Source organism: Sturnus vulgaris, chromosome 7 (genome assembly GCF_052056855.1).
Source record: "Sturnus vulgaris isolate bStuVul1 chromosome 7, bStuVul1.hap1, whole genome shotgun sequence".
NCBI lineage: Eukaryota > Metazoa > Chordata > Aves > Passeriformes > Sturnidae > Sturnus > Sturnus vulgaris.
In genome coordinates, this window is record NC_142249.1 from 356880 (window position 1) to 369836 (window position 12957).

The window sequence follows — 12957 nt, forward strand, 5'->3', positions numbered from 1 at the left end:
CCAGAGGCCTGTTTCACACAGTAAGATACTTCCTATTTCAAAGGCAAAATCCACTTGTCTTCTTAGTAGATGCTGCTCAGTTTTCCTTCTTAGTTTTTAACGTGTATGCCAGTCAAGGGGAAAGTTTTCCTGGAAAACCTGTGATACCCAGAGCCAACAACTCTTGCAAGTACTTCAGGTACCTCTGTTGGCTTTCAGGGCAGCACAGAATACATGGAAAGAATTTTATTCTCAAATCCAAGGATTAGCATTCATGACTATGATGGACAGAACTGTTATATACTTTGTCAACAAGAGGGATGGTGCAACATGGCTTACATTCTGTCTGATGCATCCAGGTATTCCTGTCAACAGCTCACTGTCTGGCTTTTTGGAACACTTCAAGAGATAGACTGAGTTGTTTAGAGGGAAAGAAGTGTTGTGCAGTGGATTGGAGGCCTCTTATTAGCCACGGGGCATCTTGGAATAGGTCTTTAATTTACTTTTTACAAGTATAGACCAGTCACCTCTGTATGTCTCTGCTCTGCATGTCTATTCCACATTCCCCTATCCCTTGACAATCTTCCTAAGCATGATATGCCTGTATATCATGCTAAGTCTAATTTCAAAGAAGAATGAGTTCCCTTTTCCTTCACAAAACCTCACAGAGGCATTTTTCCCTAAATTCATTCATTCATTCCTTCCGTAAATTGATTCCCTAAATTCCTCTGGTGCTAGAGGAGTTGCTTGTCCTTTACAACTGACGTATCAGGAAGGCAATTTTAAGATACTAGCTTAGAGGAATAGTGCCAGTACAAACAGTTCCAAAGGGCTGTTTCCTGCGCCCAGCCCCTGGAAGTGGAGATCATCTGGTTCTCAAACCCATGGGGCTGCTCAGCCTGCTCCCACCTTTGGTCCTCAGTGCCTCTCTGGGGGGGCTGGATAAGCTACTGAGGAGTTTCCTGAGCTGGGCCTGGGTTTGAGTTTGCACTGGTGTAAAAACAGCTGGAAAATCCTTTGGCACAACAGCTGTTGTTGCTGTTTGTGTGAAAGACTCCAGGCCCCTCTCCAGACAGACTGATGTGCAGATTCCAGGAATCCCTAGTAGTGTGCGCTTGTGAACTGCAGTTTTGAAGGCAAAGATGGAAAGATCTGTTTTACTAGTGGCTACAATTCCTTGAAATTTGCAGTCTACATATGTTTTCACAGTGGCTGGCTTTCCTGGAATTCAGCTGTTACTTTCTGCTGTGAGAGGAGATGGAAAATGGCACCATGTTTCCATGTCTGCATGGTCTCCATGCATTCCTCTATGGCAGAGGGGCCTTACACACCCTTTGGTGAAGAAATTTTCCTTGATATCCTGTCTAAATCTCCTCTGGTGCAACTAGAGCCCGTTCCCTCTCCTCCTGTCCCTGTTCCCTGGAGCAGATCCCAAATCCCCCCTCGCTGTCCCCTCCTGTCAGGGAGTTGTGCAGAGCCACAAGGGCCCCCCTGAGCCTTATTTTCTCCAGGCTGAGCCCCTTTCCCAGCTCCCTCACCCCCTCCTGGGGCTCCAGCCCCTCAGTGTCCATCCACATGGACTGCAGTGCCAAGAGTTGTGTTTCCTGGTCAGCACTATCATTCTCCAAGCAGATTTGCATTGTTCCTGAGGAGGGTGTGGAACTTAACATCCACTACAAAGCTGCAGCTCAGGTGTGGCTGCCACACAAACTCGGTCCTTTCTACCTGTTGCAAATCTGTAGTGATGAATTATTTATGTTTGCACAATGCCTCCAGATAGTTTTTAATACAACATAATTGTCCAGAAATGTAAATTAAACTACTAAAAGCAAAGTGCAGCCAGCTTGGTCATCCATTATTTCTCACGTTGTATCTGAGAGGAATGATAATGTATTTAATGTCACATATATCACAGTCCTTTTGTATTCACAGAGTTGTTTCTAAGTAACCTAATTTTTATCTAAAACAAGCATTTTAGATACCTCCCTGTGAGGGTAGGCAAGCCCTGGCACAGGCTGCCCAGAGAAGCTGTGGCTGTCCCTGGATTCCTGGCAGTGTCCCAGGCCAGGCTGGATGGGGCTTGGAGCACCCTGGGATAGGGAAGGTGTCCCTGCCCATGGCAAGGAGTTGGAATTTGATGATCCTTGGGATCCCTTCCAACCCAAACCATTCTGTGGTTTCCAAGTGTTTCTCTGGTTGTGTTTTTCATTATTCCAGCCAGTGGCTTACTTTGAAATCACCTCAGAGTTTTAGTTACAAAGTTGGAAATCTGCTGGGTTTGGTGTGTGAGAAGAGAAGCATTGCCTGCAGGACTTCTCTTATAGAAACTCTGTGTGTCTTTGGGGAATAGAATATCCAACAGGTTTGTGTTTTCCTTTAGGAGTTACTCACTCCCAGAAAATAAATCACATAGAAATCCAGGAGACAGCTGCAAAAAGTGTAAAATGATGCTATAAAATTATGAAGGATTTAAAAGGTAAAATTTTAGGGAATCCTTCATGTTCTCCATCGGGGAAAGTAGGCTCTTATGGTATAAATCTGTTAATTTCAGTTAAAAAAAAAAAGTAAGATTTCCTTGTCACCCTTCTCGTCTCCAACACATCCAGTGGTTTGGGAACAAGCTGCCACAGAGACGGGAAAAGCAAATATGGGGTAATTGAGGCCACTTCTTCCCGGCTTGTCCTGCTCATCTCATTCTCCATTAGGACACTAAAAATTATAATTTCAATTATGTTATTTCATCTCCTTTGTTGTATACACGTCTTCCAACTCTGCTGCTACTTCCTCTGGCATTTGAGAATGTTGTAGGAAATCTCTCTCCAGCCCCACTGTTGCTTTCAGTGCCTTCACCTCTGCTCCCTGCTTTGGAAAAGCTGCAAGAATCAGAAGAGAACTTGGAACATGGAGAGGCTTCAGCTGGGGGTTGTAAGGGATTGTCTCCTACTTTTTCATTCGGACTGGTTGCAGCTTGAGATCCCGATCCCCAAGGAGCATGGCAGAAGTCCCATCAGGCATCTTTCTCCTCAGGAATTCTGGAAATCACCTCTTACCACCTTTTCTCACTTCCTCTGGGAAACTTGACTGCTTTAAAGATGGCCTTTCCCCCTTCTCTATGCATCCCAGACCTTTCTTTCCTCCCCAAAAGCTCCGTGTGAGTTGTTGCCCAGCACCTTCATCCTCTGCTGCTCCTCTGCTGAGTTTTTCATCCCCAGCAGGCAGAATTTTCCCTGTTGTCCTGCCCTAGTCCCCCATCAGCACATAGAGCATCTCCACCTTTAATGGTATTTTTAGTACATGTTTGTGTTATGTCTAATAAGTCCTTTTAAAGAAAAAAATTAGACTTTTTTCGTAATCACCTTTTGGTCCTTTCCATTCTGTCCAGTTTCCTCACCCTCCTGCTTTTAGGAATTTGTTGTCTCTGTTTATTTATCGTTTTATAGGCTCAATGCTGTGTTTCTTTCAGGGCTAGGATACAGTATCACAGTTTTGGCTGCCTTAAACAAATTGGGATATCTTACTTACAAGTCTTGATTATTTGCACCAGTGGCTTCAGCAAATCCTGTGCAGGGCCAGGAGTTGGACTCGATTATCCTTGTGGGTCCCTTGCACCTCAGGAGGTTCTGTGGTGCTTGGAATACATTGGGATTTATCCAACTCCATAATAGCCATTTTATAACCCTGAATTATTTTCATTTTCCTGATCAGCTCTCAGTGATCTGCTGTCTCCAGAGCAGGTTTAACTCCAGCTATGCAGTTTCATGGCACTGGGTATTTTCTCTTAGGTTAGAATTTGGTTTAGTAGAAATCCAGATTTGGAAGGTTTTCCCCAATGTTTTGCTTACTCGTACACTAGAAAACAAACTAAACTGTTGATACCCAGTTAAGGTTATATGGTGTAGAATGAAAATGTGCCTGCTGTATAAACAGAGCTATCTAAGTATTCAGAAAAATAATGGCAGGGGAGATGTCTAAAGGCTTCGAATAGAAATGTGTGGAAAAGTGGCAGTAGGGCAGCCCTGCTGAGACCCTGAGCACTGGCTGCACTTTGCATAAATTAGGAGTAAATAAGAAACAGCTATGGATTGTCATTTCTTGAAAGCAGTGTACCACTGTTTAAAACTCCCTTTAATCCTTGCAGACCAGTAATGGAGGAGGGAGTTTAAGTGATTATTCCTCCTCTGTCCCATCAACTCCGAGCACCAGCCAGAAGGAGCTGCGGATTGATGTTCCTCCCACTGCCAACACACCAACTCCTGTCCGTAAACAGTCCAAGCGTCGATCCAACCTCTTCACGGTGAGTGAGCCAGGGGACCTCTGCTGTGCTGTGTGTGCTGGGGGACAGCCTGGCCTTCAGCCCTGTGCTGTGTGCTGGGGGACAGCCTGGCCTTCAGCCCTGTGCTCTGTGTGCTGTGTGTGCTGGGGGACAGCCTGGCCTTCAGCCCTGTGCTGCTGGGCTGCTCTGATGCCACAGGAGCACTAAGATGGGGCTGTGAGCTCCAAAACAAGAACATGTTGGAATTATCGTTGGGTGGTTCTGTTTGAGTCTTAAACTGGAATGCTTTTCTTAGGAAGTCAGGCTGGGAGGCTTGAGGTTGTTCAGGCTGGAGAAGAAGGCTCCAGGGAGACCTTAAAACCCTTTTCAGTGCCTAAAGGGCCTCCAGGAGAGCTGGAGAGGGACTGGGGACAAGGGCATGGAGTGATGGGACTTCCACTGACAGGGCAGGGGTAAATGGGATACTAGGAAGGAATTCCTGGCTGTGAGAGTGTGGAGGCCCTGGCACAGGGTGCCCAGAGAAGCTGTGGCCGCCCCTGGATCCCTGCAAGTGTCCCAGGCCAGGTTGGATGTGGCTTGGAGCAGCCTGGGATAATGGAATGTGTCCCTGCCCATGACAGGGGTAAGACTGGATGGGCTTTAAGCTCCTTCCCAAACCAAGCTATTGCATAACTCCCCTATGCTACTTTTACTACTATACAGAATCAGATCATTTTTTTTCTTATCCATGGTTAAAAAAGATGATGGACATTAAAGTAATTTGTTTTTCTTTCGAAGCCACCTATTTTTGCCTTATTGAGAGACCAAAGAACCTAAAATCAAACTAAAGTTAAATAGAAAGCTGCCTGGTACAATATGACAGGTCTTTGTTATACAGAAGTAGTTTGGGAGATGCTAGTGAAGCCCCGAGTGAAGGTTTTCTTGGTTTAAGCCCTCTTGCTGAAAGCTCTGGGATCATGTTGTAGGTATAATTGTGGTTTGTAAGCAGTTTTTAAACAGTTCGCACACATCATAGCAAACTCAGAATGCCTCTGGGCTCTCGTGTAACTCCCTTGGGGGTTGTAGCTACATGTTAATTGTGTTTAGGAACCTACAATTTCCCTGTCAGCATGGAGAACTGATATATTTTATTCCAAAGGTGATGTCATGCTCAGTTCCCATATACAAACCTCATAAAATCTTTTCCTCATACTCTGAGGGAAATCTGAGCCCTCCACCTTCGGCAAGTGGAAAGTGTTGTCACCGTTTTGGAGCTCTGAGTGACAGCAGAGAGCCCCAGAAATCCTGTGTCCATCCCAACAGAGGTATTTAGATTTAAACCCAGATCTCCCACTCCTTTAAAGGAGAGGAAAGCATGCATTTGTGTTTGGGTGCAAATGTGTAGGTGGAAAACAATATAAATGCGCAGCCTAGGAAAAAGTATCCCTGTTTTGACGCCAATATTTGGTAACAGTCATGCGGATTTCTTCTCATTGGTGGAAGTAATCTGGAGTTCGGTGGGAGAATTCCAGAGTTCCCAACCCCACTAGGTGTCACTGTCAGCCCAGAAACCAGCAGCAGCCAGAGCTCTGGAAGCAGAGCTGAAAACATCGCCGACCATCTATGTCCGGGCTGAGGGATGTGTGAGGTGCTGCCAGGGCTCTGGAGGTGGTGCTGACATTTGTGGAACTGGGAATCTTTCAGTTTGGAGCAGCTGTAAATTTGAGAAAGGGGGGAGAGAAAAACAGACCCATCTACGGTCACAGGAAAGGTTTGAGAAGAGCATTAAGCTAGCTGTAAACAAACAGACTAAAGCTCTGCTTTGTGATAATTAGTAAGAAATATCTTTACTAATGTGAGAGGGTGCTGATAGTTGTCTTAATGTCTGATAACTGGGAAAAATGATAAGAATTTGCCTTTACAGAAGTAGCTGTGTCTTTTAAGGTGGGTGTAGTGAGACTGTTTAATGAGTTGCCCTGTAATCTATGTCCTGAAGTACTTAACACCCACTCTGCTGTAACCCAGCTTTTGAGCCAAGTTATAACCTGGAATTATTTAACTGAATAAGAAGATAACCAGTATTTTCTGTGTAGTTATGAACAGAGTGTGTAATTAAGATATTTTACTGGTTAGCTCTGGGTTTCTTGCTGTGCTTCTCTTCCCAGTCACTTATGCGTTTATTTCTTACAGAATCAGATACATTTCTGTTTAATAATTGCAAGTTACCCATAAACAGGTAATATGTTTTGTGATCTTTAAGTCCTCTGCTGTTGGAAGATGACCAAGCTAAGTAGAAATTACTTGATTCTTCTTAATTGCAGTTTTTGAGTTGGAATAGGGTTGAGAATTTTAAAGACATTCAGTGCATTATATGCAGTATCTCATCTTCTTGACATTGAGTATGAATGTTTGTTGTAAAGCTATTGTTGTAGCAGCTGATCTTCCCCTTAAGTGATAAGATAGATGAAATATTAGAAGAGTTAATATCCTTTGTTTTGGACAGTGTGATAACAGGGACCACCAAATAATCTTGTATAGGTCAGATGAGGATTTAAAATGCATTTATGAGGTTCACTGAGCAAGCAGCTGATTCTAAGCGTGTCTGATCCCACATTGGGTAAGGGAATTTCTAGCATAAAAAGGTGCATCACCTTTCCCACATTCAGTGTTACCTGTCTTACATATTTACAGAAATCCAAGAGAGTTTTTCAGACTTAAAATGAGCTCTCTGTCTCAGTATCTACTGTCAGAAATGAGTATTTTACTTTTGGGGTGCTCTGCTCATCTGGGTCTGGTTGTGCCCAAACTCAGATGTGACATCTTGGGTCAAGTTTTATGTGGATTTTAAGTCTGTGAGTGACTTCCAGGGCAAAGGAGAAATCTCTCCAATGATCTTAGTGCATGTGCTTTAATTTTTCCACACCTTCTTTGGTTTGCTGGCACAAAGTTCTAAATAGAACCATTTATTGTGTAGATGTGCCATCAGAAAAAGTCGTGGGAAGTGTTGCTCCAGCGTGGTTTGGAGCGGATTTTTTTCTGCTAGGATATAAGACATATTGTGTATGTCATAGGTACAAAAGCATAAAAGATCAGATCTCTGTTTCACTGCACAATTTATCTTTATAAATAGCGGAGCGTGCAAAGATTCTCCCCTGGAAAACATTAGGGATTCTGTGATTACGAGCAGCTACAAGGGAATTAGCCTGACATTTACCAGTGTTTTGCACGTAGATATTTCCCTTCCACGTGCAGCATGTGATTTCCAGCTGCAGGAACTTTGAAGAAATGGTGATGATTTAAAACAAGGAATGAAAAACAGCATTTCAGAGGCCGGGTCCTTTCTCTAAAAAAAGTCAGATAAAAAAGAAACATTCAAGTTGACAACTCCCCTCCCAAGGATTTGGGCAGCTTCTCTGAGTTTCTTTACAATGTCACTTACGGGCGCTTTGCGCCATTGAAGCTTTGTTTTGCCTTGTATTCTTGGGAAGTGGCACTTTCAGAGGCAGAAATCTGTCTCGAAGGACGAGGAACAATAGTTATCCTGCACACTGGATTTCATCCCTCCCACTTGTTTTGCTTGCTTTCATTTGTTCTTTGTTTAATTCCCCGGCACGTCATTCCATTGCCCCAGCCATAGTAACTGGTGATAGGAGCCCGTTCCCGGCGGAGCGGGGCCGGCAGCGCGGGATCCCCGCTGGGTGAATGTGCTGCTCAGAATGCTCCTACTTGGAGTCCTCCTCTCACGCCCGAGGGCAGCTGCTCCGGGGGTTTATTCTTCCTTCCACCCCTTTGTAGGATGGGGGAGACGGGCATTAGCGTTCCACCATCCCGATTCTGCTCGTGGTTTCGTGTCTGTGTGCGCTGGAAGCGCGGACCGGGCTCTGATGCGGCCCCGGTTGTTACTGACTCCCCATGGCGGTGCCGGACACCACAAATGGGCTCCTTTCATACATCATCGCTGGGTTGAAAAGCACACGAAAATGTTTTCCCGTTTCCGATATTGTGTGAGTAATGTTCCCATTGGAAAGTAATGGAGTGAAGTTGTCACTTGTCAGCGCAGTTATTAAGGAGGATGACTCTCAGGTCTTCTTTTTGTAATAAAATAAATCCGTCAAAATCACTGCGCCGGTGCCTTCTGTCGCAATAACGGGCTGCGATCTGAAGAACTTCTTCAAATTCCCATCGAACTTGATCAAGTCATGAAGGGAGCGCTGTGACCTTACTCTGGCAGCAGTTCAGCCTTGGGGAAGGCCAGGATGAGGCAATTCAGGTTTTAGACATTGGTAAAATTCTCCTCGTGCTAATTCTTCCACGTTGTATTCAGATAACTTTTTCCAGTCACCAGCTTTTCTTGTAGTTCCAACTTTCTAACCATTTCGAGGCAGAAAAAAATAATAGGTTGAAGTCCACATGGTCAAACCTAGCATTATAAAATCATATTTCTAAATAAATGCTGACATTTCTAAGAACCACACAGGTGTGAATTAAATGTATGCATGGGTATATTGAATGTTTTTAATGAGGAGATGGCACCTTCATTCCCCTTTGGAGCCACTGTTGGAAACTTAGAAACGTGTCCTCTGATGTTGTGGGTCTTCAGACAGTGGAGCTGTAACTCTTTAAACCCAAATGCATTTCAGACTATTGGATGGTTCAAATTTATGGGTGGTGGGTGGGAAATTTGTTCCGATTTTAGGATGGTTGCATACTTGTGCAGATCCAATTTTGAGCCTATATTTACCTGCCGAATCATTTTTTAATTGCCCTGAAAGAAAAAAATAAAAGGCAAATAAAAGCATCCTCTGTGTGCATTTAATGGAGCACAAACTTTTCTTTCCGCTCTGCAGTCTCGGAAAGGGAGTGACCCAGACAAAGAGAAGAAGGTCCTGGAGAGCAGAACAGACAGCATTGGAAGCGGCCGTGCAATCCCAATTAAACAGGTAATGCCGAAATAGTTGCATTTTTTTCTCCCCTGCTTTCCATAGTTGGGAGACACACCTCGGGTCCGGGCACGGCGGTGCTGGGGCCGCGCCGAGCGGCGTTTGATGTGCGCGGTGATGAATGTGGAAGTCACTCACTTGACATCAATTAGGAGAGGTTCCTATGTGTATTAAAATAGGATCATTAGAATAAGAAGAGGGAAAATGTGACAACAGGCCTAATGAAGTGCAGTCTGCCGGCCTGCATATGGAGCGGGTTTCTAGGCTGTGCTGGCTTCAAAGCTGCCTTTGTAGAGGAGGCTTTGATTGGGCCGAGTGCTGCCAGGCGCAGGGTAAATCAGATCGCTCGACAAGAGCCCCTTGTGATCGCAGGAATAGCCTGATGTGGCCCTAATTTGCTACCACAGACGGACATCTGAACACAGTTTCAGGCTGCTTCGTAACAACGAGGCAATTAGTTGTGATAATCATGGCCGGTGTGTCAGCTGCGTGCTCTTGTTTGTAATTTGCTAATGAAGGAATTGTAACTTTGATTAGGTTCAGTTTCATTTAGACCTTATTATATAAGAGAACGTTTACAGCTGTAATGTGTGGCCTTAATTAAACTTTCTCATTACACAACAGGACTTGAAGCAAGGATTTGTTTTGGTGTGTTTTTACTAGCCTAGATGCACTTTCATTAGCCTGGAAACTCGATCCTAAATTGTAGCTGGGAACACTCCTTTGAAAGGCAAAAGCAGCGCCAGCGTTGGATGGGAAGTATTTGGGGAATGAGATGATTTACTTTCTCAAATGAAATCGCACTGAATCCATGTGGTTGAGATCTCCACGTTCCCATGGAATTTTTCTCACACCGTTTCTGTGTTAGTGTTTGCAAGTGTTTACTCACTTGCTCGAGATAAGTACCCTTTCTTTTCCATTTCTTTTCTTCCCCCACGTTTCTTTCCAGTTGTTTTGGTACCTTTCCTGCCCTCCAGAGGCTCACTTGCCTCTCCTAATCTTGTCAGTCCATGCTTTATCCTCCCAGGTACCTCTGGGTGTCCTGTATGCAGCTGAGTTTACGTGCTTTGGGGTGTGTCATGTTTTTCCTCTATTTCTGGATGCGAGGAGGAGTTGATTTTGTACCCTTAACTATTAGCTGTGATTTTTCTTCCTAAAGTCATTCTAAAAGGCCTTTTGAGACCATCAGGCAGCAAAAATGCTGCTGTGTGTGAATCTCTAGTAGACAAATTTTAATCAAGCACACTGCAATCCAGAAGAGCAGTTTGAAAGCAGAGGAGCTCAGTGTTTGGCTCTGCATTCAGGGGAGGAGATTCCAGGCATTTAAAGCAAGCTACAATTTTATTTTCCTACAGCTTTTGTACAGTATAGGATGGGTTAGACCGCCTGCAATCCTTTTGGGTAATGCTAATTAAACAAAAGTGCAACTGAGAATATAAAACTGAGGAATAGGTATGCCAATATTTATTCCAGGTATACCTACTGTTCTTTCCTAAAATGCTGTTGTACGGAATCTGTTTGATTAAAAATACGCTCGTAGGAAGAGTATTGTAAGATAAACATTCTAAGTGTGATTGTGCCACAGCGTGTTGTAAAGAAATATCCTTTACAATATCTGGAATTTCTGTATGGAAAAATTCTCCTTGCAGCCCTGCTTGTGTACCAAATATGACCAATCTTTTGGGAATGTGGCCTTCTTGTTGCTAACCCCAGTTATGGTAATTTTGTTTTGTCACATGCAAGCCATTACCTACAAATCCTTGATGTGCATCCTCAGCACATCTAGCTCGTTCTTTGGGCTTTGAGGATGGGAGGTTTTTGCAGTACTGTAGGGTGGGTGCTTCCAATGGGATTTGACATCACACTCAGATAGTCAGGAGGAGGGATTTTGGAGGTCTGGTAAGTAGAGGTGGCTCCAAGTTCAGTAGAGGGGGCTCAACAGGTACCAGGGAGGCAGCAGAAATTCCTGCAAGGAAAGCTGGTGCCTTTTATTTCATGTCTTAACTGGGAATAAGACAGAGGGATGTGGAAGGGAACTTCTTGACCTGAAAATCTTTGTACTGCTATTCTTCTTAAGATGAGAACCTCCTTCCATCATGATCCATTTTCTGTGGCAAATGGACGCAGAGTCAATGAGGTTGGAAAAGCCCTGTAAGATAACCAGGTCCAGTGTTTAAACAAGCACTGCCAAGGCCACCACTAACCCATGTCCCCAGGTACCACATCCTCATGGATTTTAAATCCCTCCAGGGATGGGGACTCCACCACTGCCCTGGGCAGCTTTGCCAATGCCTGACCACCATATCTGTGAAGAAATCTTTCCTAATATTCAACCTGAACCTTCCCTGGTGCAACTTGAGGCTGTTTCTTCTTGTCCTGTCTCTTGTTGCTTGGGATACTTGGCAATAGAGAGAGAAATCTGGTTTCAGGCTGCAGCAATCCTAGGATTGCTGTGGGAGAATAAAACTAAACAACATCAACAAAACTCCACCAAAAGAAAAAAACCCAAAAAACCCACAAAAAACAACAACAACAAAAACACCAAAAAAACCCAAGCAAACAACAAAACCAAACTCAAATGACAAAAACCTCCAGCCAAAAAAAGTTCCTTGGAGGCTGGAAATGTTCTGGTTTTGAGGAAAAAACGGAATGTCTCCCAGCACTATGAAAAGAGTTTCTCATCATTCTGGGACCCAGATATGGACCTGCACGGTGGGTTTTGGTCAGAAGAAGCCAAGAGTTTGCAACCTACTCCTGCATTCCAGTTCTTGGTGCCTGAATCCCTGTGAGTTTAAGGAAAATCCCTGAGAGTTTGGGAGAGTTTGGATGGTGCCCTGAGCACCCTGGTCTAGGGGAAGGTGTTGCTGCCCGTATCAGGGTGTTGGAATGGGATGGACTATGAGGTCCATTCCAGCCCAAACCATTCCAGGATTCCATGGACTAGTAAAATTGTGAACAGCCTGTTTCCTTCCAAGGAAACACCTCATTCCTTCAGGGCTTTATCCTTAGCTCAGAGCAGCCTGGTCAAAAAGAGTTCATGTTCTTATTCTTTGTGTCCTTTCTACATGGTAAAGCTGATTTTTCACTGCAGTGCTAAATTTGATTTTATTGGGCTAAGCCATATAAAACTGCCCTGATGACCCTTCCTGCTCCAGCAGAAACTCAAAATGTAGGCAATGAAAAGCAGGCTTGTTTTTAAAGGGTGGCTGCTCACTCCTGCCAAAATAGTCTTAAAGTGAGTGAAATTTTGGGAAGTCAGATTTCCTGGGGGGGGGAGGGTACCAATGCCTTGAGCATGCACAGCCATATCAGCATGTCTTAGATCCTGGACTTCTGGAAGCTGCTAAGAACTGGGAATATCAGATTGTTTTTTATTTGTTTTTTTTTATTATACAAAATTTCACTTGTGTGCTATTTAAAAAATCTTTTGCAAATCAAACAGTCAGGAAAAGTCTTGAGCAATATTGGCTTAAAGTCAAAATCCATACAAAGTTCTCTACTTCTGAGAGAGGTGCTTAAACAAAGAATATTTAAGCTATTTTCTGTATCGTTGTTAATAATACTCTTAAAGCGAGTGGCTTGCTGTGGTTGGAGAATCTTCCTTCCAAAACCATTTATTCTGGAAAAGAAGGCTTGTTCCTGGTAGCCTGAGTGAATATTTTGAAGAATATTTTCAAGCACGTGTTCATCTCTACAGTTTTGGGGAATTCACTTTCCAGGATGAGAGGTTTTGTAGCGTTTTGGGAAAGTTACTTTGATTTTTGTGGGTTTGGGAAATCTTTATCA

At 44.0% G+C, this 12957-nt stretch overlaps 1 protein-coding gene across 6 annotated transcripts in view; it reads left to right on the top strand.

The window, feature by feature from the left end:
- Window positions 1-12957, top strand: part of AGAP1 (ArfGAP with GTPase domain, ankyrin repeat and PH domain 1) — a 304936-nt gene that overhangs the window by 138671 nt on the left and 153308 nt on the right. For all 6 annotated transcript variants that reach the window (XM_088167528.1, XM_088167529.1, XM_014890724.2 and 3 more), the window contains 2 exons: window positions 4118-4273; window positions 9079-9171. In XM_088167528.1, coding sequence (XP_088023654.1) covers window positions 4118-4273; window positions 9079-9171 — 249 coding nt within the window. The remainder of the gene's footprint in view (window positions 1-4117; window positions 4274-9078; window positions 9172-12957) is intronic.